Below are 26,668 nucleotides of genomic sequence, written 5' to 3'. Positions count from 1 at the left end.
GTGTCTAGGTCTATGTGTGTGAATCTATGTGTGTAGATCTATGTGAAATTCTATGTGTCTAGGTCTGTGTGGGAATCTATGCGTGTATATCTATGTGTATTTCCGTGTCAAGGTAAATGATATCTATGTGTCTAGGTCTATGTGTGTGAATCTATGTGTGTAGATCTATGTGTAAATCTATGTGTCTAGGTCTATGTGTGTGAATCTATGCGTGTATATCTATGTGTATTTCCATGTCAAGGTAAATGATATCTATGTGACTCGGTCTATGTGTGTGAATCTATGTGTGTAGATCTATGTGTAATTCTATGCATCTAGATCTGTGTGGGAATCTATGCGTGTATATCTATGTGTATTTCCGTGTCAAGGTAAATGATATCTATGTGTCTAGGTCTATGTGTGTGTATCTATGTGTGTATATCTATGTGTATTTCCATGTCAAGGTAAATGATATCTATGTGTCTAGGTCTATGTGTGTGAATCTATGCATGTATATCTATGTGTATTTCCATGTCAAGGTAAATGATATCTATGTGTCTAGGTCTATGTGTGTGAATCTATGTGTGTAGATCTATGTGTCTAGGTCTATGTGTGTGAATCTATGCGTGTATATCTATGTGTCTTTCCATGTGAAGGAAAATGATATCTATGTGTCTAGGTCTATGTGTGTGAATCTATGCATGTATATCTATGTGTATTTCCATGTCAAGGTAAATGATATCTATGTGTCTAGGTCTATATGTGTGTGAATCTATGTGTGTAGATCTATGTGTAAATCTATGTGTCTAGGTCTATGTGTGTGAATCTATGCATGTATATCTATGTGTATTTCCGTGTCAAGGTAAATGATATCTATGTGTCTAGGTCTATGTGTGTGAATCTATGCGTGTAGCTCTATGTGTAATTCTATGTTTCTCGGTCTATATGTGTGAATCTATGCATGTATATCTATGATATGTGTATTTCCGTGTCAAGGTAAATGATATCTATGTGTCTAGGTCTATGTGTGTGAATCTATGTGTGTAGATCTATGTGTAAATCTATGTGTCTAGGTCTATGTGTGTGTATCTATGTGTGTATATCTATGTGTAAATCTATGTGTCTAGGTCTATGTGTGTGAATCTATGCGTGTAGATCTATGTGTATTTCCATGTCAAGGTAAATGATATCTATGTGTCTAGGTCTATGTGTGTGTATCTATGTGTGTAGATCTATGTGTAAATCTATGTGTCTAGGTCTATGTGTGTGAATCTATGCGTGTAGATCTATGTGTAAATCTATGTGTCTAGGTCTATGTGTGTGAATCTATGCGTGTATATCTATGTGTATTTCCATGTCAAGGTAAATGATATCTATGTGTCTAGGTCTATGTGTGTGAATCTATGTGTGTAGATCTATGTGTCATTCTATGTTTCTAGGTCTATGTGTGTGAATCTATGCATGTATATCTATGTGTATTTCCGTATCAAGGTAAATGATATCTATGTGTCTAGGTCTATGTGTGTGAATCTATGTGTGTAGATCTATGTGTAATTCTATGCGTCTAGGTCTATGTGTGTGAATCTATGCATGTATATCTATGTGTATTTCCGTGTCAAGGTAAATGATATCTATGTGTATAGATCTATGTGTGTGAATCTATCCGTGTATATCTATGTGTAAATCTATGTGTCTAGGTCTATGTGTGTGAATCTATGCGTGTAGATCTATGTGTATTTCCATGTCAAGGCAAATGATATCTATGTGTCTAGGTCTATGTGTGTGAATCTATGTGTGTAGATCTATGTGTAATTCTATGTTTCTAGGTCTATGTGTGTGAATCTATGCATGTATATCTATGTGTATTTCTGTATCAAGGTAAATGATATCTATGTGTCTAGGTCTATGTGTGTGAATCTATGTGTGTAGATCTATGTGTAATTCTATGTGTCTAGGTCTATGTGTGTGAATCTATGCATGTATATCTATGTGTATTTCCGTGTCAAGGTAAATGATATCTATGTGTCTAGGTCTATGTGTGTGAATCTATCCGTGTATATCTATGTGTATTTCCATGTCAAGGTAAATGATATCTATGTGTCTAGGTCTATGTGTGTGTATCTATGTGTGTAGATCTATGTGTAAATCTATGTGTCTAGGTCTATGTGTGTGAATCTATGCGTGTAGATCTATGTGTATTTCCATGTCAAGGTAAATGATATCTATGTGTCTAGGTCTATGTGTGTGAATCTATGTGTGTAGATCTATGTGTAATTCTATGTGTCTAGGTCTATGTGTGTGAATCTATGCATGTATATCTATGTGTATTTCCGTTCAAGGTAAATGATATCTATGTGTCTAGATCTATGTGTGTGAATCTATCCGTGTATATCTATGTGTAAATCTATGTGTCTAGGTCTATGTGTGTGAATCTATGCGTGTAGATCTATGTGTATTTCCATGTCAAGGCAAATGATATCTATGTGTCTAGGTCTATGTGTGTGAATCTATGTGTGTAGATCTATGTGTAATTCTATGTTTCTAGGTCTATGTGTGTGAATCTATGCATGTATATCTATGTGTATTTCCGTATCAAGGTAAATGATATCTATGTGTCTAGGTCTATGTGTGTGAATCTATGTGTGTAGATCTATGTGTAATTCTATGTGTCTAGGTCTATGTGTGTGAATCTATGCATGTATATCTATGTGTATTTCCGTGTCAAGGTAAATGATATCTATGTGTCTAGGTCTATGTGTGTGAATCTATCCGTGTATATCTATGTGTATTTCCATGTCAAGGTAAATGATATCTATGTGTCTAGGTCTATGTGTGTGTATCTATGTGTGTAGATCTATGTGTAAATCTATGTGTCTAGGTCTATGTGTGTGAATCTATGCGTGTAGATCTATGTGTATTTCCATGTCAAGGTAAATGATATCTATGTGTCTAGGTCTATGTGTGTGAATCTATGTGTTTAACTCTATGTGTAATTCTATGTGTCTAGGTCTATGTGTGTGAATCTATGCATGTATATCTATGTGTATTTCCGTTCAAGGTAAATGATATCTGTGTGTCTAGGTCTATGTGTGTGAATCTAAGTGTGTAGATCTATGTGTAAATCTATGTGTCTAGGTCTATGTGTGTGAATCTATGCGTGTATATCTACGTGTATTTCTGTGTCAAGGTCAATGATATCTATGTGTCTAGGTCTATGTGTGTGAATCTATGTGTGTAGATCTATGTGTATTTTTGTGTCAAGAGACCGAGCCAGACCAAACAATGCCAACATTTATTGCCACAAATTGCTCAACACAGCCTTCAACTCCAGCCAAGCTCTGTCCCCCTTGTGTCCTCAGGTCAAGGTTGTTAGGCTGCCAAGGTCTCCCCCAGGCCAGGAGGAGGTGACCGTATTACCACCTACTCCATGTCCTGCAGTAACCTGGAGAGAGAGGGCAAAAGAGAGAAGAGAGAGGGTGGGGCATCAGCAACACAACCTGGCGGCAGGGGCCATGACAACTTACACACACACATACATACATACATACATACATACATACATACATACATAAGACATGCATACGTACAGACATGCATACATACATACATACATATACACATAGATTCACACATGGTATAGTACAAAAAACAGAGGAAACCTCACACACACTTAACAGGGGCCCCAGAAGCAGATTTTTGACAAAAATCATAAAGGGTTGTTATGTCGTTGTTTTTGTTTTTTTCAACTTTCTTTTAATGCACTTTTCTGGTCAAAAAAGTAGAAACCTCACACACAGGCAACAAGGGCCCCAGAAGCACCCAAAAAAGGCATGAAATGCCACTGTTTGAGGGCCCTGATTTTTGACAAAAATGTCTTTTTGGGGGGGGGTTTCAACTTTCTTCTGATGCACTTTTCTGGTCAAAAAAACAGGGGAAACTTCACACAAAAGAAGTTAAGAGGGGCCCTGGAAGCACCCAAAAATAGCATAAAATTCCATTGTTTGAAGGCGCCAATTTTTGACAAAAACCCAAAAATGGCATACACATGTACACATACGTAGATCTAGATAGAAATACATAGATACATACATAGATAGAAATACACATAGATCTACACACATAGATTCACACATGGACCTAGACACATTAAAATACATACATACATCTACAGACAGATTCACACACGGACCTAGACACATAGAAATACACATAGATCTACACACATAGATTCACACACATAGACCTAAACGTATAGAATTACACATACATAGATTCACACACATAGACATAGGCACATAGATATCATTGACTTTGACACAGAAATACACATAGATATACATACAGATTCACACACATAAACCTAGACACATAGAATTACACATAGATCTACACACTTAGATTCACACACATAGACCTAGACACATAGAATTACACATAGATCAACACACGTAGATTCACACACATAGACATAGGCACATAGAATTACACATAGACCTACACACTTAGTTTCACACACATAGACATAGACACATAGAATTACACATAGCAAAAACAAAGATCGTCTATTCGACAGGAGCACGACTGCTGTATTTCAGGAGCTGCTGCCAAAACATGACAGATCGTCCTCCGATTGTCCAGTAAACGAGGCAGCCAAATGAAATGTTTTCTTTATGCAAATGACAGGAGTTCCACTCCACTGATGGCAAGACTATCAGGAATATCCACTTTCCCGTTCATGGAGATGTTTTGTACAATGAAATGTGAATGAAGGAAGGAGGCCATCCGGTGACGACGTTGACATCATGTCAGCTCCCCTCCTCAGTCATTCACCGCTGACAATATTAATCACAATCCCACAACTCAGCTCATTTCCGCTCAGCCAGAAATACGACACCCTCTCTCTCTCTTCTTGTCCATCCTCACACTTTGCATATTTTTCAAACATCAAAGTAAGATGTGAGGTGCCGCCCGTGTTTACATAAGAGGGATTCTTCCCAAACAGCACAGAAAGAGGATGAGATTATTATTATTATGGTGGGGAATCAAATGTGGACAAAAGTATTGAGACACGCACCAGCAAATACAAATAGACGCTGTGGACATTGAAAGGGTGAACGAAAATACATTTCTATTTTCACAATAGATGAAAATATGAGCTGGAAACCTCATATTACAAATATACAACATAAGGTGGCCAGAAATATTTCAGTATTGAACAAAGCAAAATTTGTTCTCAATCAGAAATCACTCCACACTCTTTATTGCTCTCTGGTTCTACCATATCTTACTTATTGTGTGGAAATATGGGCTAATAACTATAAAAGCAATCTTCACTCGCTAAATGTACTGCAAAAAAGGTCAGTAAGGATAATTCATAATGCCGCCTACAGAGAACATACTAACTCCTTATTTCTAAAACCACAAATACTTCAACTTGCTGATATAGTTCATCTTCAAACAGCTAAAATAATGCATAAGGCTAAAAACAACCAATTAGCTAAAAATGTCATCCAATACTTCTCTACAAGAGAGGAGAAATATGATCTCAGGGAAGAAGTACATTTGAAACACTTCTATGCTAGGACTACGTTATGCTAGCCATAGCATTTCAGTATGTGGAATCAAACTATGGAATGGATTGAGTAAGGACCTCAAACAATGCACAACGATGAGCCAATTCAAGAAACAATACAAGCAGTTGATGTTTGCTAAATACAAGGATGAAGAGTCTTGAACCAGTCATGATGTGCTATATATATCACTATATTGACACTTACTATGGTACACATTATGTCATTGGATGCTCATATCACCTCCTATTTCGGTACGTGACAAAAAATAAATAAATAAACTTAAACTATATAAGGAAAGCAGGAAGTGAACAAATGTAACAGTTACTGATTGTAAAAGTACCAGATGGAGGGGTAGGATTTAATAAGCTTTGCTTCTTCCTACTCCTTTTGGACATGTGGAACTGGGAACTGATTATGGGATGCACTCAATTGTAATCTGATGCATGTTCAAATGAAATTAAACCATTACCATTACCATTACAAACCTTCAATGAACCTGACGATGGGCTGAGTGGAAGGTTTGACTCCATGCTTTCACTTTCTGGGGGTGTCCCAAAACCCGTGTCCATGGGGTGTGTTATTTTTTAACACTTTGTATTTTATTTTATTGAAGAAATAAGTAAATAAACCCTTCAAGCCACTGCTGAGGAAGCGTTGTATTAAACTATTTTATATATGTGTTGCATTATATTGCATCACATTGAATGCATGGTGTTTACTGCTAGGCTACGTATAAACATGACATTATATTTAGGACAAACAATAAAGCCTATTTCTTCACTCTGCAGCAGGACCAAATTCTTTTGATGAATTTTTCCCGGCAGGGCCGTTCGTCATCTTCTCTAATAACGATTATAAAAAAAATATTTTTAACTTTGTAAAAATTACACATCTGCGCCATGTTGATTTACAGGCCTCATAAAGGGCTCAGGCCGCGGGCTAAAATGGGAGCCCCCGTGTGCCCTCTCGTGTCTGCGGGAAATGGCTTAATTAATCAGGAAGTGGCTTTTTGTGGTCTTGGGCTTATTGCTGCAGTCGTGCTCTGTGCTGATTGCCTTAGAGACAACTAAGGCAATCCTGGTTGGCTGGAATGCTAGTCAAGCCAAACAACAACAACTGCACCTTTTACTGTATTGACTGACTTCAATGAGGCTGATGCTGCATTTTACAGCCTTTTACTGGCTGGCTGCTCTTTCAGTTTAGACCAGTTTAGACCGGGTCAAACCGGCTCTGATCGATTTGAAACAGTTGAAACTGGTTCCGAACAGTTCAAACCAGTTCCGACCAAACCTAATGGGAAGACTGCATTCTTTTAAATTCCAGTCTACAGGAAATCCAGGAGTGTTGCTCTTGTCAACAAATGTTAGGAGTGCCACTCCAGTCATCGAATCTCAAATGGAAAGACTTTTTACACGAAAGGGGCAGCATCTTTAGGCTTATTTTAGGGGGGGTGGCTTCAGTCCCCCTAAATAATGTGATATTTTTTATTGATTTTTTTTTATTTTTTATTGATTTGTTTTTTTTTACAAAAAAAATCTCTTATATTTTATATGAATTTTATATATATAATTGGGCAAAAGCAGGCTAATAAGGAAGCCAATAAGCAGGCTAATACTAGCCTACTACTTAGTACTAACTTAGTAAACTTCTTATGTGTGTGTGTGTGTGTGTCTGTGCAAGTCTGTGTGTATATGTGTCTTGTTGTCTTTCTTTTTTTTTTAACATGTAAAGCACTTTGTGCTACATTCTATGTATGAAAAGTGCTCTACAAATAAAGTTTGAGTGATTGATTGATTGATAGTAATAATCAGAAGAATAATGATGACAGTAATAATAATCGGCTAATTAATAATATAATAACATAATTGCATAATTACATAATTGATCACTGTCCCCTGGACAGAACAGTTGCAGAGCTTGAGCAGCGGTTTTGCAGTGTAGATTGTGTGTACTTGTGTACATTTAAAATAAAATAAAATAAAATAAAATAAAATAAAATAAAATAAAATAAAATAAAATAAAATAAAATAAAATAAAATAAAATAAAATAAAATAAAATAAAATCTGTCCAAAAGTGGGAAAGTTATATCCCGGTTCTTGTTCGTTATTTGTTTTTTGGATTTTTTTTAATGTCTACTACATTCTGTCATACTGTACATGTCATACATACATTCTGATTCATATCCTGTGCATCTCCAGAGGGCTAAGCCCCCCCTGTCCTCAGACCCTAGTGACGCCCCTGGGCAGCATCAATTGTTAAATAACAGGATGGTCACTTCTGTCAACACACCTGTATTGATAAGACTGTGTGACTTTTCCATGAATGAGGAAGTGACAGAGTTGTTAGTCTTCTGTCAACAAATGACAGGAAATGCAGCACAGGAAGTCATTTATTTTAAATGACAGCACACCTCTAGTGTGATTTTTGTTTAGTTTGGTGGCCTTGGATGGAGATGACAATACGCTGGCTGCAAACTGAAGTGATCTCATCGGACTGCTCCTTTAGTTTTCATGCGTGACATTTGCCATCAAAACAAATGTAATTCTCCCCCGTACGCGCCGGGTCAGGCGTCATTAAGCCAGTTCCATCAGTGATAGCTTTGTGAGGAAGATGTGATCACATAAAAGGGGAGATGCATTGGAGGTGGGGTAGAGGAGGAGTGGGGCGACGGGGAGGCACAAGAAAAGCCAAGCAAGCCCTGGTCCACCTGAGGAAGCCAATAAAGAGAAATGTTGCTCTGAAAAGCACCGCTGAGATCACCGAGGCACACATTTCTTTCTTCCTTCGCGCTGATTTGAATTTCTAATTCACGTGGGCGCCGCCACCAGAATAAAGGCGCGTACTGTAAGAACGCATATAAGAGCGTGTCAATCAAGCCTCGAGTGAGTGGACACCTCCATGGGATACTTCCTGCGCCCACTTCCCGCTTCTGAGCCGCCTGATGACATTTAAGGAGGAACAAATCCAAAAGTCTGCACAATGGATGTAATGCGTTCATCACTGGAGTGCTAAACCAGTCATTATCTAATAGTGATGGAGGATGGAGGAAAAATGATTTGAAATATTATTTTTAAAATCATTTTCAGTCACCAATGTCTCATTCTGGGGTCTTTCTTTCCCAAATGGAAGTGCAGTAAAAGGTTTCCCATCATGCCTTTGTGACTATTTGTGTTGCTGCGTCTTGCTGTGCCGCCATCAAAAAGTGAAATAAGGGACACATTTTTTTCCCAATGGCACCAGAACAGCTTCATTGAGGTTCTTGTGTACACAATAGGCTGCCAAGTGGAATTTTGGAAGAAAAAAGCATAGTTTTTTTAGGCTTCTAAGCACAATCAGGGGACCTTTTTGCAGGTGCTTACTAATTTGGAATGCAACAGACTTCCTGGTTGTGTTGCACGGTTAGCATTCTCGCCATATTTGGCAAAGCGGGAGTTCAAATGCATTTGTTTTCTTTCTGTAAAACCGGAGAGTCACTCCTGTTCACAGTTCCACATGTCCAAAAGGAGTAGGAAGAAGCAAAGCTTATTAAATCCTACCCCTCCATCTGGTACTTTTACAATCAGTAACTGTTACATTTGTTCACTTCCTGCTTTCCATAATACAGTTTATGGTTTTTGTTTTTTTTAATTTTTGTCCCGTACCAAAGTAGGAGGTGATATGAGCATCCAATGACATAATGGGTACCATAGTAAGTGTCGATATAGTGATATATATAGCACTTCCTGACTGGTTCAAGAATTTGGTCCGGCTGCAGAGTGAAGGAATAGGCTTTATTGTTTGTCCTGAATATAATGTCATGTTTATACGTAGCCTAGCAGTAAACACCATGCATTCAATGTGATGCAATATAATGCAACACATTATAAAATAGTTTAATACAACGCTTCCTCAGCAGTGGCTGGAAGGGTTTATTTACTCATTTCTTCAATAAAATAAAATACAAAGTGTTAAAAAATAACACACCCCATGGACACGGGTTTTGGGACACCCCCAGGAAGTGAAAGCATGGTGTCAAACCTTTCACTCATCCCATCGTCAGGTTCATTGAAGGTTTGTAATGGTAATGGTAATGGTTTAATTTCATTTGAACATGCATCAGATTACAATTGAGTGCATCCCATAATCAGTTCACAGTTCCACATGTCCAAAAGGAGTAGGAAGAAGCAAAGCTTATTAAATCCTACCCCTCCATCTGGTACTTTTACAATCAGTAACTGTTACATTTGTTCACTTCCTGCTTTCCTTATATAGTTTAAGTTTATTTATTTATTTTTTGTCACGTACCGAAATAGGAGGTGATATGAGCATCCAATGATATAATGTGTACCATAGTAAGTGTCAATATAGTGATATATATATAGCACATCATGACTGGTTCAAGACTCTTCATCCTTGTATTTAGCAAACATCAACTGCTTGTATTGTTTCTTGAATTGGCTCATCGTTGTGCATTGTTTGAGGTCCTTACTCAATCCATTCCATAGTTTGATTCCACATACTGAAATGCTATGGCTAGCATAACGTAGTCCTAGCATAGAAGTGTTTCAAATGTACTTCTTCCCTGAGATCATATTTCTCCTCTCTCGCAGAGAAGTATTGGATGACATTTTTAGCTAATTGGTTATTTTTAGCCTTATGCATTATTTTAGCTGTTTGAAGATGAACTATATCAGCAAGTTGAAGTATTTGTGATTTTAGAAGTAAGGAGTTAGTATGTTCTCTGTAGCCGGCATTATGAATTATCCTTACTGACCTTTTTTGCAGTACATTTAGCGAGTGAAGATTGCTTTTATAGTTATTAGCCCATATTTCCACACAATAAGTAAGATATGGTAGAACCAGAGAGTACGTACTACGTACATGTTAAGGGTGTTTTTGTCACTTTGTGGATGAAAGGTGATGGTGGTAATCATCCCTCGTGACCCTGGTTCGGCGATGGTATACTTTAAAGTCAATGCGTCCCACGGGAGAACAAGCTGCCAATAGCGTCCAACTCCAGAGACATTATTAGAGCTAGCCACAGGAGCTTCATTTGACTCATCCTAATGGTCCATTCATCATCATCATGTCCAGAAAGGCCGGCATTCTTTCTCCCGGCCACTTGTTGCTAGGCAGAGCTCACACACAGTTATCCTGTCACTCTTGTTATCTGCGCCAAAAACTAAGGCGAAGGCGGCAAGTGAGGCTGCAGCTGCCTTATGTGACGACATGTTATTTATTCATCTCAAGGTTACTTGATTAGACGTTTCATAAATAAAAAATAAGGTACGCAGTGATCCAGTGGAAACATGGCGCCAACTGCAGCTTTTAATTTACTTTATATTTGACACGCAACGCACCGCAATGCTGAAGTATTTAACACGCGTAAGGAACCAAAGTAACAGAAGCGGCTGGGATTTAAAACCAAGAGTCCAAGTATCCTTAAAAGTGGTCAAATGTAATTGGATTTCTGAATGAACAGAGGAAAGTCGCTCTAACGTCCCCTCCAGGAGCCATGAGGTGGGATGGAGAAACTGCCTCTCGCAGGATGGCGGCCTCCAGCCACTTCCTGTCTGACTCCATCAACTCCTCATTCCAGGCTTGTTGTGTAAAATCATATTTAATTCAACCGCCCTGCGTCAGGCAGCTATTTTGGGGCTTTCATTTATAACAAAGAACAAATACAAAGCGGAAACGAGCACGGCTCCAACGAGCACGGCTCCAACGAGCACGGCTCCGACGGCACACCGGGATGCAGCACGTTGTGGATGACTTTCTGTAATCAGCAGCGTGTCGCCTGATAAGAATGAGGCTGTGATTAGCCACACGGCGCTAGCATGTGACATTGATGAATGACATTTGGACAAATACGCTGCCTCAGCCGAACGGTCAATAAACTTTGACTTCATCATCTCACCTCCAACAAAAGCTGACAACCTTTTCTACTAGTTTCTCCACTTCCTCCTCTTATGATTGGTTTTGCACATTGTGCGTCCCGCAACATCAAAACATCTCCGCTCGTTTGTGCTCCGTGAGGGAATTGTGTGTTGTTGATTAAATTTCCCACCCGTCCAATTTAAATCCAAACACTGCAGAGGGATTTAAAGCAGCATGTTCTCCTCGAGACATATCGATCGCATTTTTTTGTTTGATTTTATTCAAACATGCTTTTTTTCTTTCTCAAGGGCTCCACCTGAGTGAATGCTGGCGGCAGGCTGACCCCTGTGCCGTTAATGAGATGCTCACCTCGGGGCCAGATCCCGCCCTAATCCAAGGTCGGCAGAGAGGGTTTACCACATTGATGACCACAGCCGCTCACCTATATGATGCACCGACCACCCGCAACGACCTCTTCCTGTCAGAGGAACCAAAGGAGAAGATCATATGAATGACGCTGATGTATGACGGGGCCACACACAATCTTGCCATTAGAGGTGTGTTGACAGCACTTACACTCCTGTCATTAAAAGATGAAAAAAAAATATATATATTTGCTGCCAGTCAACAACATATAATATATTATATAATAATATATTATTATATTTAATTATAATATATAATATAATATAATATTATATTTGATTAATTTATTTAATTTATTATAATATATACAGTAAACCTCGGATATATCGGATTCAATTGTTCCCACTGGTTTTGTCCGATATAAGCGAAATCCGTTATATGCGTATACCGGAAAATGTCCGTTTTACGCATATATCCGATTTATATCCGGTATATGCGTAAATGGGATTTTATCCGTTATAAAAAGGCACTTCCTTGACTATGTTTCCAATGTACCTGGACGCGCAGGCAACGCTGCAAACGCTGTCGTATAGCGGCCTGTCACGATTTGGCGAATCGGAGCGCCACGATGCGGCCATCCGATATATGCGAGGGAAATTTAATGGAAATGCATTGGAACGGGACTGGAGATTTTGTCCGAAATAGGCGAAATCTGTTCTAAAAAATCCAATATATGCAATGAATTTTTATTGGAAATGCATTACAGAAAAATTGGTTCTTTTTTATCTGTCCGTTGTGAGCGAATTTCCGATATATCCGAGTCCGATATATCCGAGGTTTACTGTATATATTTTTGCTGCCATTGAAGAGGTGTGCTGACAGCACTTACACTCCTGTCGTTGGAAGACTGAAAACCTAGTTTTGCTGCCATGTTTATTTAAGAACACATTCTTGCTATTACTGCTATTACACTGTAGTTGGGATAACAGTGACAATAGGGAAGTAGTAAGACTCTAATGTGATTATTTAATTTGAGGTATTTTAAAAAATATTTTTCTTTTTTCTCTCACATGTATTTTTAAATCTCACTGAAAAATTACCATAATATTGATGTTTTTTTATATCCATGTTAGCTTGTGATGACTAGTGTGGTGACTGTATAGTTGGAGTGGTTTCATTCTTTCTTTCTTTTGTACTGGACTACGTACGATACAATGACTAGTAATGAACTGGTTGCTCTTGGCACGTAGTTGGGTGCCTCAAGCTGGGTGAGGGTGCTTGGATGTGGGGTTTTCATTCTGGTAGACAAGGAATAATATATGTTTTGTTGGGATGAGGTTGGAATCTATGTTTATATGTACATAGGTATTTTTATTTGCGTTGATTTATGTTTGGTTTGTTGTGCTTTGGATGATGTTCGAAATAAAGAAGAAAAAAAAATTATTGGAGTTGTGTCGACGGGAGTGACACTCCTGTCATTCAAAGATAGGAAACACACTTTTGGCGTCGGAGGGGTGTTGACAGAAGTGTCATTTGTGTCATGTGTGTCAAGTGTCATGTGAGAGCACACTTCCTTGCTATTAGAGGTGTGTTGACAGAGGTGACACTCTTCTCTTTTAAAGCAGATTGATACATTTTTGGGTTTTGTTTAAAAAACCCCAATGCAAAACAAAAGTTTTTCCCCTTCTGTAACAGTTTGGCCATAATGGAGGTCTTGGTTACTAGAAGTACTGATGCTGACATATTCATTCATTCATTCATTTTCTACCGCTTATCCTCAGGAGAATTGCAGGGGGTACTGGAGCCTATGCCAGCTGTCTTGGGGCGAGAGGCGGGCTACACCCTGGACTGGTGGCCAGCCAATCACAGGGCACATATAGACAAACAACCATTCACACTCACATTCATACCTATGGACAATTTCATTCATTCATTCATTTTCTACCGCTTTTTCCTCACAAGGGTCGCGGGGTGTGCTGGAGCCTATCCCAGCTGTCTTCGGGCGAGAGGTGGGGTACACCCTGGACTGGTGGCCAGCCAATCACAGGGCACATATAGACAAACAACCATTCACACTCACATTCATACCTATGGACAATTTGGAGTGGCCAATTAACCTAGCATGTTTTTGGAATGTGGGAGGAAACCGGAGTACCCGGAGAAAACCCACACATCGGGAGAACATGCAAACTCCACACAGAGATGGCCGAGAGTGGAATGTGAGATGCCATTCTATATTTTTCCGATGACATAAAAATAGCAGATAAAGATCAAAGACACAAAGCAGAAGGTTCCCAGTGAGCCTCCATGTTGAACCCCTTGGTGTCATTACCATGCTATAGTATGTAGTAATATCACTACAAGAAGTACACCAATGTACTCCATGGGGTTAAATATTCAAGTTCTGTGTTGTTGACTACAAGTAATGCACGCAGTGAGGTAGTAGGTAGGCAAACACTCCCCCTGACGATGTCACGCTGTACTGTAAGCACACACACGCACGGCAGAGAGAGAAAGCATCACCTCTGGATTTGTCTTCCCCCCAAAAACACACACATCACCATTAGTCCCGCACCAAGAGGAGCCATGTGACCGAGAAGAAACACTTCATCTTTTCTTGCGTGCAGCATTTAGCGGAGCGTCTTCTTTTCCTTTTTCTGGCAGTGTTACGTGTGCGTAAAAATGCGCATCTGGGTGGATTCGCTGCTCGCCGCGTCCCGCAGCGCGTGTGCGTGGGAAACTTGGCGGCATGCTGCGTGTTGTGGACGGCGCGTTGGAACAGATGGACGCGGACTCTGCGAGCCGGGTAAGTAGTTTTACTGCTATTTTACGAGCGGGAAAAACACAATCAGTCGACTCAAAAGGCGCGCTTCAAAAGCTCGCTTGAGGAGCGTTTATGGAGTGGACACACGGGGTGATGTCTTAGTGGGTGGTGTCGTGTCCTCATCACACTTTTACTTCATTAGAATCATATCCTGCATGGACACTTTGTATCATAATCATATCTTCCTGTGAGGGGGGGGGCTGTCACCAAACCAACAACGGATACTATTGCCACTATTATACTCACCCTTCCCTCAGCTGGGAGGGTTGAGAGGACACCAGGAGGTCATAGGTGAGAGGTCATAGGTGAGAAGTGGTGTCAGCATGTGCTCAGGTGTCCTTCCTCTTCTTTAGACAATTAGTCGTCCTCTGGGGAGGAAATAAAGCAAACATATTTTGTTAACTTCAAATCTAAACAAATGTAATGAAAAATATTTCTCTGCCATTGGCTGGGGACCAGCTGGGATAGGCTCCAGCTTTCCCCCACAACCCCAGTGAGGATAAGCAGCATAAAAAATGAATGGAAGGATGGAGCCACTATAGTTATACAAATATTATCTTAATATGAATTTAATACACATGCAATACACATATGCAATATTAAAATAAAAGTATGAATGTATCTTTAGAATTAGTACTTGCATGGCGGCATATATAAGCAAATATATCTGATTATTATACAAAATATTTTAAAAATACATATACAAAACACTTTAAGAAAACATTATGAAAAATATAATTTTTTTGTAATTATGAAAACACTCAAAATAACTTTTTATCATTATTCATTCATTCATTTTCTACCGCATTTTCCTCACAAGAGTCGCAGGGGTGCTGGAGCCTATCCCAGCTGTCTTCGGGCGAGAGGCAGGGTCCACCCTGAACTGGTGGCCAGCCAATCACAGGGCACATATAGACAAACAACCATTCACACTCACATTCATACCTATGGACAATTTGGACTCACCAATTAACCTTCAATCAATTAACCTTCAATCAATTAACCTAGCATGTTTTTGGAATGTGGGAGGAAACCGGAGTACCTGGAGAAAACCCACGCATGCACGGGGAGAACATGCAAACTCCACACAGAGATGGCCGAGGGTGGAATTGTACCCTGGTCTCCAAGCTGTGAGGTCTGTGCACTAACCACGCGACCGCTGTGCCACCCTCATAGCCACTGAGTTTAAAGATGGTGTTGATTAAATGCTTAATATAAGAATACAAAGTGTGTTATTATTGTCACTAAAATAGCACATGCATGTGTTTGATGGTGGTTGGTGTTTACATCATACTGATATTTTAGCACTCTCATAACTAGAAAAAAAAAAAAAAACACATACCCCCCCAGATTGTGAAAGGCCCTCGTGTGTCATTCCGAGTAGCCTCTCTTATGATTGTTACAGCACTTGACAGACGTTTTGCATCAGCCATTTTCCAACCCAAAAGGAGTCGTCCTCATGTTTGAGTGATGAAGGCCAATCAGCCCCCGTTTGGCAGCTCATCAGGGGGTCGTCGTTCCAGACTCCAGCGTGATGCGTATACGCTCTCCTGAATGGAATCTGCATGCGCGTCTTGTGCTGGTTTAGTTTGAAAGGAGACAAGACAAGGAAGGTGACTTAGACACAAGTTATCCTGGGGTCCCTAGAAAGGCTTGTCAATCACCAGTCAGAAGCACTCTGCAGTGGTGCATCCAGATGCTCTCTTTAAATAAAAGAAGCGTTAGGACACTGCAACCTCACCGACGTGCGTGCTTGATCCTTCTTGTGTAGAGTGCAGGAAAGCCAGCAAGGAAAAAAAAAAGAACAAGTGTGATTGCTGTTATTGTCACAGTGTGTACCAGGAAGTAAGTGCATCCAAGGGGAAATGGCGATTTCAGAGTATTTTTCTTCTTCTTATACCTCACCCATTTGCTGCCATTACTTCTTTTATGTCTTTATAGACTCTTTAGGTCAGTTTGTCAATAAGCAGCATTATCAGGCTCTCTGTAGGTCTTTAGGAAACAGTCTATTATAGACATCATGCCCTTGAAGGGAGCGTCATTTGGCTAATGCATGTTTCCTGTGCACGCTATTCACCGTCTTTCTTTGCTTTTCATTCACTTTGTGCACTGATGAGACGCATGCACTTTCTTAAGCAATGTCAACTTGATGAAGAAATAGGTAAGAAAATACATTACGCGAGTTAAACATTAACATTCCAGCAAAAGAAAATGTTATTTGGTTATTATCATGGAGAAAAGCCATATGATGGAATGAACAATAATGTCAATTTAGTAAAAGAGTGAAATATTAAAGATTTAGAATATTACAAAAAACAAAATTTTTGTAAAATGAAGTTATGGACAAAGTTATAATATTATGGGAATAAAGTCTACTAAAGAACATATAGGAAGATTATTTACAAGCACTGCCCAGACATCTTATGCAACAGCACCTCCGCTGGTGGCAACCAAGTACTGCACCCCATTTTGACTGAAAGAGGAAAGAACTTTGTTGAATTGAAATGTCTTCCTCCTTGTGTGACAGAAACATGCTGACTTGTTGCTGAATGGCTGACAAGCCGCTGCCCTCCTCGCCTCCCTCGTGAAGCAAAGTGGCCGCCATGTACCAGGAGGTAGCGTTCCTGGCGGGCAGCACTGACCACCAGTTCACCACCTTCCACTTCAAGCGTGTGGAGAACCCCCAGGAGGTCTCCTCCAAGAAGGGTGTCTTCTACAAGCGGGCCCAGCTCCTCCTCAAACCTCAGGCCCGCCAACAAGACGGCGGGAGTGGCGGCGACGACGGTGCGGCCATCATCAACGTGGGTGGCATCAAGTACCGCATCCCCTGGTCCACACTGCAGGAGTTCCCCATGACCAGGCTGGGGAAGTTGCACAGCTGCAGTAACGAAGCCGAGATCATGGACGTGTGCGACGACTACGACGGCACCCGCAATGAGTTCTTCTTTGACCGGAGCCCCTCGGCTTTCCGCACCATCGTGACCTTCCTGGCGGCGGGGAAGCTGCGGCTCCTCAGGGAGATGTGCGCCCTGTCCTTCCAGGAGGAGCTGCTCTATTGGGGCGTGGAGGAGAACAACCTGGACTGGTGCTGCCTGAGGAAGCTGCGCCTCCGCCAGGAAGAGTACAAGGAGCTGCAGAGGCTGGAGGAGGAGGAGGCCGAGCTCACCTCACCGCAGTCCTGCGAGGAGAACCAGCAGCTGGGGAGCATCGCAGAGGAGAACCCCACGGGGGGGTGCATGCGAAGACTGAGGGACATGGTGGAGAACCCTCATTCTGGGATCCCCGGGAAGATCTTCGCCTGTCTGTCGGTGTTGTTTGTGGCCATCACGGCTGTGACGCTGTGTGTGAGCACCATGCCCGACCTCAGAGAGGAGGAAGAGAGGGTGAGTTCACTCGATTTCACAGGACAGAAAAAAAAACAAAGAAATATCTCACCAGCGGCACCTGAGGCTCCAATTCACTTCCTCAGAAGTCCAGTCTGATGATTTTTGTGAAAGCAAAACTATTGAGAGCTATCTGAGTTCTCGGTGTGTTCAGTGCTTAATTCCCATTTTGACCCCCATCGCAGCCCATCTAAGGCGGCACAATAGTTGGGCTGCGAGTCAAGGTAATCCACTTGTTGCGTCCCCGGTGTGTTCAGTGGAGCCGTCTAGGCAGCGCAATAGCACTCCATTTTGATTCATATGACGACCAAGTCTCGAAACACAATTTCACTTCTTTGAGAGTGATCGCACCCTGAGAACGCCCGATCTCATGCGATCTTGGAAGCTTTTTTCCGGGTAATCCGGTTTCCTCCCACATTCCAAGAACATGCTAGGTTAATTGGCGACTCCAAATTGTCCATAGGTATGAATGTGAGTGTGAATGGTTGTTTGTCTATATGTGCCCTGTGATTGGCTGGCCACCAGCCTCTCACCAGAAGACAGCTGGGATAGGCTCCAGCACTCCCGTGACCCTCATTAGGATAAGCGGTAGAAAATGAATGAATGAGAGTGATCAACAAAACGATACTAACTTGGTGGAAAAGTAGTTAACACTGCTTTGAAATAAGTTCCCTCGTTTACAAAGTTGTTGGAAAAAAAAGTATAATTCAATCACTTCTGCCCCTAATTGTCGGCATATTGGTGTTTCCTGGAGCTCCCAATAAGGGAAGAAAGCACCTACCACCTACTAAATCATTTCCAAAAACAAACAGTGGGTCCTAAGTGGGTTCCCTGTTTTAGCAGGCCAGCCTTAGGGATGCATGCTGCTACAGTAGAATTATGATTATGTTGATGCAGCAGCCCACGTACAGTAGCAGCGAGCGTTCCCGCGCTTCAGTGTAAATCATCTTGACAAGAGACACAGGCGCAGGGACACGGGGGCTTCTTGTGAACGGCGTTATTGTGCCTCCGCCGCTTTCGCTGCCACCTCGAGAGCCCCCCCTGCAAACGCACTCTATAGAGGCAACACAAAGACGGGTAAACAACCACGCGGTCACAGTAGGGGAAAATAGATTGTGGTTTCTCCATTTTGGGATTTTTGTGCCTTTATAGCACGTGTTCTTATATAACATGATGGTTATATAAACGAAGTGTTAATCCATACATTTAAATCTTATTATCCCAAATACCGTAGGTGAGAAAACTCTTTTCTACTTAGGTTTTATCTCAACGCTGTCATAGTTGGTGACCAAAACAGGCATGTTGCCCCTCTTGAGGCTCACCTTTATCACACTAATTCCCCTTAGTCAACTAATTCATTTAATAAGCAGATTAAAGGAAACAACCCAATGTCTCATCAAGTAAGAGATGAAGTGGTTTTCATCAAGAATCAAAGCGGAGTGAGGATTAGCTGAAGTGAATTTCTTATCTTGGCTTCAAATTAATGCTATGTCTTGTGTCATCTTTAATGGTGACTTTAAGGCTTGTGGATGATTGGCGACAACCAATGAAGACACCTAAAGTGCAACAGTATTTGGCTATTTCATAACTGACCTTTTATACCGCTATACAGTCGTCCGGCGCAATATCAACCTGCTATTATCACTCCATATCACGGTTTTTCAGAAATAATAAAGACTGTGGTGTATTATTAGCCAAAACATATTGAAATACATATGAGAGCTACTATTCCAGTCACTAATGTCTGACATTATAATAGAGTGGAAAAAAGTTATCCTGACGCACCCTCAGGATACACTCCTTGAACCTCCAAGAGCCCGAGATGGTTTTTGTGGATCTTACATGTCAGAGATGTACTTTGCTGCAAGGCCATTAAGAGACTTGTACGCAAACACAGATGTTTTAAAGTCGACTGGAAGCCAGGGCAGAAATCTAAGCACTGGACTTATATGGTCATGTTTCCTTGTTCTAGTCAGGACTCGAGCAGCAGCATTCTGCATGTACTGCAGCTCGTCTAAAAACATTAATTCATTCATTTTCTACCGCTTTTCCTTACGAGGGTCGTGGGGGGTGCTGGAGCCTATCCCAGCTGTCTTCGGGCGAGAGGCGGGGTACACCCTGGACTGGTCGCCGGCCAATCACAGGGCACATATAGACAAACAACCATTCACACTCACATTCCGCAGAAAACCGCAGAAAACCCACGCATGCACGGGGAGAACATGCAAACTCCACACAGAGATGGTCGAGGGTGGAATTGAACCCTGGCCTCCTAGCTGTGAGGTCTGCGCGCTAACCACTAGAACACTGTGCCGCCGGTCTAAAAACATATTTTTTTAAAACTTTGACCCATTATATGACACCATATAAGATTATCTTATCTGTTAAGCAGATACCTTGGTTTAAAATTGTGACGCTGGCCCTTTAAGCGTGTGTTACTTGTAGTTTACAGTCATTGTCACGCCAGTTGTTGAAGTCCTGTTTATGCAGACTAATCCACCTAAAGTAAACTTTCTCTCGCAGGGTAAACAAGACGGTGGTATTGTTTGATTCCCACAAAGCGATGTTGTGGTGCCAGACGGCATGGATTGTTGTTACCATGTTAGGAGACACTTGCTGCACCCTCGCCACCGCCAAGCAGTTTTCATGCAATTGGACCCAACATGGTTTGTGTTAATGACAGAGTCTCTTTCCTTCCACCCAGGGCCTGCCCACTTACACCCTCTCCCGCCCCCCCCCCAGCGCCATTACAGAGCATCCATTAGGCTTGATAGGCAGGCAGGGTTTTACATTAGTGCAGATCCTCCCTGCGTTAATGAAACCATCACTTCCTCACTCGCAGGAGGCAAACCACGGCGTGCGCTTATGTTGCGTTGTGTGACCTTGTGGCTCCTGTGTTGTTGTTGTTGTTGTTGTCAAGTGTGTGAAATATGATAATGTATGTAAAGTAGTGTCATGTAACAAGCTGTTATAGCTACGCCACTTAAACATATCACCTCCTCCAAAGAGGTTATATTTTCATCTCACTTTATATATGTCCTCGCCAGGTTAAGCACTAACTACTTAACTGACTGACTCTCCCCAGCGGATCGCCCCCATTCATTCTTTTTTAGATGGTTCCCTACAGGAAATAATGTATCAATCTTAATGACATTACACAGACATACAGTGTACAGAACTTAAGTATTTATGAACATATATATTTAGTCCTCAAGGTAACTATTTCCTGTGTGTGTGGCAAGCAACGCTCCAGGTAATCAGCTAAAAGCAATAATCTGAATATCGAAATAACAAAAATAAAACAATTGTAAATACAGTGGAATGTACTACTATGTTATAATTATATACAATTCCAATTAAAGTTCATTTCGCCAAAATGTGTAATATAAAAAGAAACCGACCAGTCCAGGGTGTACCCCGCCTCTCGCCCGAAGACAGCTAGGATAGGCTCCAGCACCCCCGCGACCCTTGTGAGGAAAAGCGGTAGAAAATGAATGAATGAATAAAAAGAAACCCAGCATGCCTCACTGCATACTGGATAAGGTTCAGGTCCCAGCGCCCTTACCGAGTGCCATCAAAAAAATGAAAAATCTTAAATTTAATTGTGATGTTGAGGAACCCAGAAAGGGCTTTTGATCACGACCCATCTGACCCTGTCATGTGGAGACAGTGGAGCCGAGGCCGATGACGGGCACTTAAGCCTGTCCCTCTCATCTAATGGCTATTCCATTTCGAGCATTAGCACACATTTGACAGTCCTCTGTCCACTCTCTGTGGATGAAGAGAGAATTAAACAGGTCATTTTATTCCACTGGAACGTTCCACTGTGTTCACGTGAGCATCATTAGAAGCGCTGCTACATTTATCTCCTTCCAACCTCCTTTGGCGGTAAATCCCCACTCACTTTGAGGTCTCCAAAACTAGAACCATAGATCATCACTAGGCCGCTGAATGTCAGGATTTTTGTCATGCGTGCAGAAAAGACGTCACACATCCTTCATTTCCACTGACTGAGACTTAGACAGCCGTTCACTCTTAAGGAAGAAGTGTCATCTATCATCTATCACGGAGGGGGATCATTTGGACTTCTTGTCCGCTCTTCACTGCTACAGCCAAAGTAAAACAGATTTATTTCCATCAGCACAAAAGGTCCACGGACCATTGTGGGATTTTGTCATGGCTATAATGGCAAAGAGAGACAATAAAATAAAGCGAACATGGCTCATAAACACATTGGCCCAAGTAAAGCAGCCAGCGGAACAATACATAAAAGCTACACAGGCTTTTAGGTAGCATGCATGCACCGAGGTTTGTAAACCTGAGTGATTGGATTCTGCACTGGGAATTGTGTGTGCTATGCAAGCAAACAGTTTATAGGCAGCAGATTGAAAAAGGAATAGGATATATATATATATATATATATATATATATATTTATTTATTTTTGTAATAAGAGCTACAGAAGGTTGAGATGCATGAAGATCAAAAGAATGTTATTTCTTTTCACTCTGCTTCAGGGCCGACGTGGACTTAATAACCAAACAATCTGGTAATTATTGCCTCAAATATTTATGAACACTGTTACAGAGGCCTTGGTAGGAAAAAAAGAAAAAGAATAAGGTTGATTAGTAAGCGGAATATTTCAATACAGAGCGGCAGTACATGCATTCATTGTGTCAGGTGATTGCACCTTTATTTAAAGCAGTGATTTTCAACCACTGTGCCGTGGCACACTAGTGTGCCTTGAGAAATTGTCAGGTGTGCCGTGAGGAATTATCCAATATCACTTTTTATAATTAACATTTATTAATCATCATTTGCAAATATTATGTCAATATCCACGTATACGTGGACCCAAATATTCCAATTGCATTTGGTTTATTTGCTCAAAACGGAAAGAATTTAACCTTTGTATACGCCTCATTCCGAAAGAATAGTGCCAATCCGAATGAATATATAATCGGATTAACAGGGGTGGAATATTCCTTTCCCCAATTCGACTGAGGTATCTTGTACACGCTCACACGGAAAGTTGTCAGGGTGCATTTTTCTTCTTCTGTTGTTTATTGGCGGTTGGCAAGCAGCTTTCGTGTACATTAGCGCCATCTGTGGAACAGAATCTAAACCCTTCTATACGCCATTCATAAGTCCATAAGTCAAAAGAAAATATATATCTATATAAAACATGTACCGAGTTGAATTAGAAAATATTAGCAAGATTGAATTTGATCCTGTCCTGGTTAAATTTATCATATCGCATGCTCAGATATGACGTAACACGCAGATCGAGATGTTCTTCAGTTTTAAAAATGGAGGCCAGCAATCGGCACTGGACTGATACGGAAAGTTTGTTTTTGATTCAAACTAAATTTCCAGACTGGACAGACGAAAAACTGGCAATACGGAGTTATTCCAACAAGTGAAAGAACAACTCGGGGAAGTCGGTATCACGTGATGTTGATGTTTATGTATGCTTTACTGGGCATGCCCTATTGACTATTCTGGTTGATTATAGCGACGCATGTAGACAAGAGATTGGAATATTCCTTTCCATGTAAACCATTGTTTCCGGAAAAGTCATTCGGAAAGAGAAAAACTCCTCATGTAAACATGGCTACTGTGGAGTGTCTGTGGTGTAAAGACTGGCAGAGCAATGTAATATCGGTCCGTGTGGCAACACCTAGCTCGTTCCTCCTATAGACTTAGTGATGTGTTCCAATGTAAAAAAAACTAGCCGTGGCTCAAAAAAGGTTGAAAAACACTGATTTAAAGGACAAGGAAGACCCCAGGTCATGAGTTGAACAGCAATAAGTATATTATTACACTTTGTACATTGAAAAAAACTATGCCAATAAGGGATGCGCCGATCAATATGGCATTAATTTCCATAAAAAACAACGCCTTTTAAAGCCAATCCTAGTGCATGGAATTATTCTGTTGTGTGGTGACTTACTTGAGGTTTGTGTCTGCAGGGGGAGTGCTCCCAGCGATGCTACAATATCTTCGTGTTGGAGACGGTGTGCGTGGCGTGGTTCTCCCTGGAGTTCATGCTGCGCTTCATCCAGACTCAGAGCAAGTGCACGTTCCTGCGAACGCCTCTCAACATCATCGACGTGGTGGCTATCCTGCCATACTACATCACCCTCATCGTGGATTCGTTGTCTGTGGGCGGCAAACCGGCGGGTTCGGGAAACAACTACCTTGAGAAGGTGGGGCTGGTCCTCCGCGTCCTGCGAGCCCTGAGGATCTTCTACGTGATGAGGCTCGCTCGCCACTCGTTGGGTTTGCAGACGCTCGGACTGACGGTGAGGAGGTGCACGCGGGAGCTTGGCCTGCTGCTGCTCTTCCTGTGTGTGGCCATGGCGCTCTTCTCACCGCTGGTGTTTCTCGCCGAGAGCGAGTTAGGCGCCAAGCAGGAGTTCACCAGCATCCCCGGGAGCTACTGGTGGGCCGTCATCTCCATGACGACGGTGGGCTACGGCGACATGGTGCCCCGCAGCATCCCCGGTCAGGTGGTGGCGCTCAGCAGCATCTTGAGCGGCATCCTCCTTATGGCCTTCCCAGTCACGTCCATCTTTCACACCTTCTCACGCTCCTATGTGGAACTGAAGGAGGAACAGAACCGAGCCCTGAGGCAGAAGCCGGACTCGCAGGACAGCACCAAGTCACAGAACAGTGAAGACTCGCAGGAGATGGACAGCTATCACGCCGCCACGGAGGCTGTGGTCTCGTCTGTGCAGCGGAGGAAGTCCATGGCTCCTCACAGAGCGCCCGTCCAAACTTAGCGGCTCCACGGGCTTCAGAACCTGAAACTCAACTTTAGCTTTGCGTGAAAATGCACCAGCGTGTTGCTCAAACTTGACTTGAGAGTCACGGCTAATGAACGACTCAACGCTCTCAAACATTCGAGGAGATGAGGAAGAAAAAGACTTAAATGCGAGCATCCGGTTGAAGCTAACGCTAAATATTTGACATGGTATTGTGTGAAGCGGAAAGACAGAGTGTGTGCCGTTTATCACAATTATTGATGTCCTTTCATTTCCATTCCCCGTCTCTGACAGTCTCATTCGGTGTATGAAGTGTGCCAAGCTAATTATAAGAACACACGAACACAACCACAATGAAAGGGCTTCGGCAGTCTGTTGGGAAATTAGGTTGACGGGGAAACGACAAAAAGACGGACTCTACACACACCGTCTGCACTCCATTGGACGGAACACATGAGGGAAGACGAGACAGTTACATTCCGCATATATGCAGACACAGGTGGTCCTCCGTTTACAGCGTTCCGTGGTTACATATGGGTGTCCAGGAATTTATTAATTTGGTCCGTAACGCATGACTCCTTTAAGAAGTAATGCACTTTAAAAGAACAAATTACATGCACAGACAAAGTACGAATAATAAACAGATGGTCCATCAACAAAACAGGCTATTGTCGGTCAAACCACGTCAAAACAACATCAGCAAACTTAATTGTCCTCTCATCATTCCTCCTCATTCTGCACTGTAGTGGTGAATTCTTGTATTAAGTGTTTTATTACTGTATTTTATAGTATGTTTTGTGTACAGTGTGAGTGACTTACATCACAATTCGAGAACCACATGCATATAGTATATGGACATGTACGTCTTTTTCTAGTGACCTTTAGAGTTAAAAAGTTACGGCAGTGGTTCCCAATTATTTTTGTCATGCAGTGGGGACAGAAATGTTTTTGCAAACCCCCACCCCTTATTTGAAATACTACTGAGAAAGTGATCTAATTATTTACCTGTACTGTACAGACTGAACACCTTGCCTCCCCCTCTATTTGAGAAGCACTGCTTTACCGTAATAATGACTTACAGTATAAGCCAATATATTGACAATATTTACCTGTAAGTGAATGTATCAAAATATATGCCACTATGTAGATATAAGTCATCATACGGTGCAAAAATAGTATATATATATATATTAGGGTGTATCAAATTTGAATGGGAAATTTTTATTTCATTTTTTTTCTAATGAACATAAAAATGTCTTTTGCAAAGTTTTGAGGAAATCCATTGAGATTTAGAGGTGCCACCTCACACAAACTTTTGTAAAATTTCAGAAAATGTGCAATTTCTAGTCTAATTGTCTAATCTAAAAAAGTTGACCTGGAAATGTTGAGTACAATGAACTTCTATACAGCATCATTTTCTATAGGGTTATCAAAGTAAATATATGTTTTATTGTTATTATTATTTATGACTACAAATCATTCAAATTACAAAGACAGAACCACAAATTTGCTAGTAATATGTAATAGGAGTATAAATACCAACAAAAACATAAAGATCACCTCAGAGTCTTTGCTGACCTCAAATCTCCATGGCGACCAGTGAGCACTGTTCACCATTTTATTCCACAAAAACAGATGTATGGTGGCACCCCTAAATAATCATGTATTGGGAAAATATTTTGTATGTGTTGTTTCTACATATATTGGAACACTTTTAGTACCCAGCCATATCAAAATTCAATAATTGTGTTTTTTCATGCACCCTAATTATATATATATATATATATATATATATATATATATATATATATATATATATATATATATATATATATATATATATATATATATATATATATATATATATATATAAACATACACCGCTATAATATGATTATAGTGGGTTGTATAATACTTCCC

The 26,668-nt window shown here is 41.1% G+C and overlaps 2 protein-coding genes across 3 annotated transcripts in view; one reads left to right on the top strand and one right to left on the bottom strand.

Moving 5' to 3' along the window:
* Positions 1 to 3,269: 3,269 nt before the first annotated feature.
* The window catches only part of LOC131102048 (solute carrier family 66 member 2), a 40,188-nt gene continuing 16,789 nt past the window's right edge, over positions 3,270 to 26,668 (bottom strand). For both annotated transcript variants that reach the window (XR_009119389.1, XR_009119390.1), the window contains 4 exons: positions 15,942 to 16,178; positions 14,846 to 14,967; positions 11,779 to 11,887; positions 3,270 to 3,421 (listed from right to left, as the gene is read on the bottom strand). The gene's annotated coding sequence lies outside the window, so the exon portion shown is untranslated. The remainder of the gene's footprint in view (positions 3,422 to 11,778; positions 11,888 to 14,845; positions 14,968 to 15,941; positions 16,179 to 26,668) is intronic.
* kcng2 (potassium voltage-gated channel, subfamily G, member 2) lies at positions 14,287 to 26,505 on the top strand. Its single transcript, XM_058047519.1, has 3 exons — positions 14,287 to 14,581; positions 17,127 to 17,982; positions 23,954 to 26,505. The coding sequence occupies exons 2-3, from the start codon at positions 17,203 to 17,205 to the stop codon at positions 24,764 to 24,766; spliced, it is 1,593 nt and encodes a 530-aa protein (XP_057903502.1). The 5' UTR covers positions 14,287 to 14,581; positions 17,127 to 17,202; the 3' UTR covers positions 24,767 to 26,505.

The sequence above is a fragment of the Doryrhamphus excisus genome, chromosome 14 (genome assembly GCF_030265055.1).
Source record: "Doryrhamphus excisus isolate RoL2022-K1 chromosome 14, RoL_Dexc_1.0, whole genome shotgun sequence".
In the NCBI taxonomy this organism is placed as follows: domain Eukaryota; kingdom Metazoa; phylum Chordata; class Actinopteri; order Syngnathiformes; family Syngnathidae; genus Doryrhamphus; species Doryrhamphus excisus.
Note: the sequence above shows the minus strand (reverse complement) of the source record. Positions and strands in the feature narration are given on the sequence as shown.

What these genes read in the sequence shown, in the direction of transcription:
- kcng2 (XM_058047519.1), top strand. Translation starts at nt 17,203, where the DNA reads ATGTACCAGGAGGTAGCGTTCCTGGCGGGCAGCACTGACCACCAGTTC. An exon ending in TCAGAGAGGAGGAAGAGAGG is followed by an intron (nt 17,983 to 23,953) that starts GTGAGTTCACTC and finishes TTGTGTCTGCAG; the next exon opens with GGGGAGTGCTCCCAGCGATG.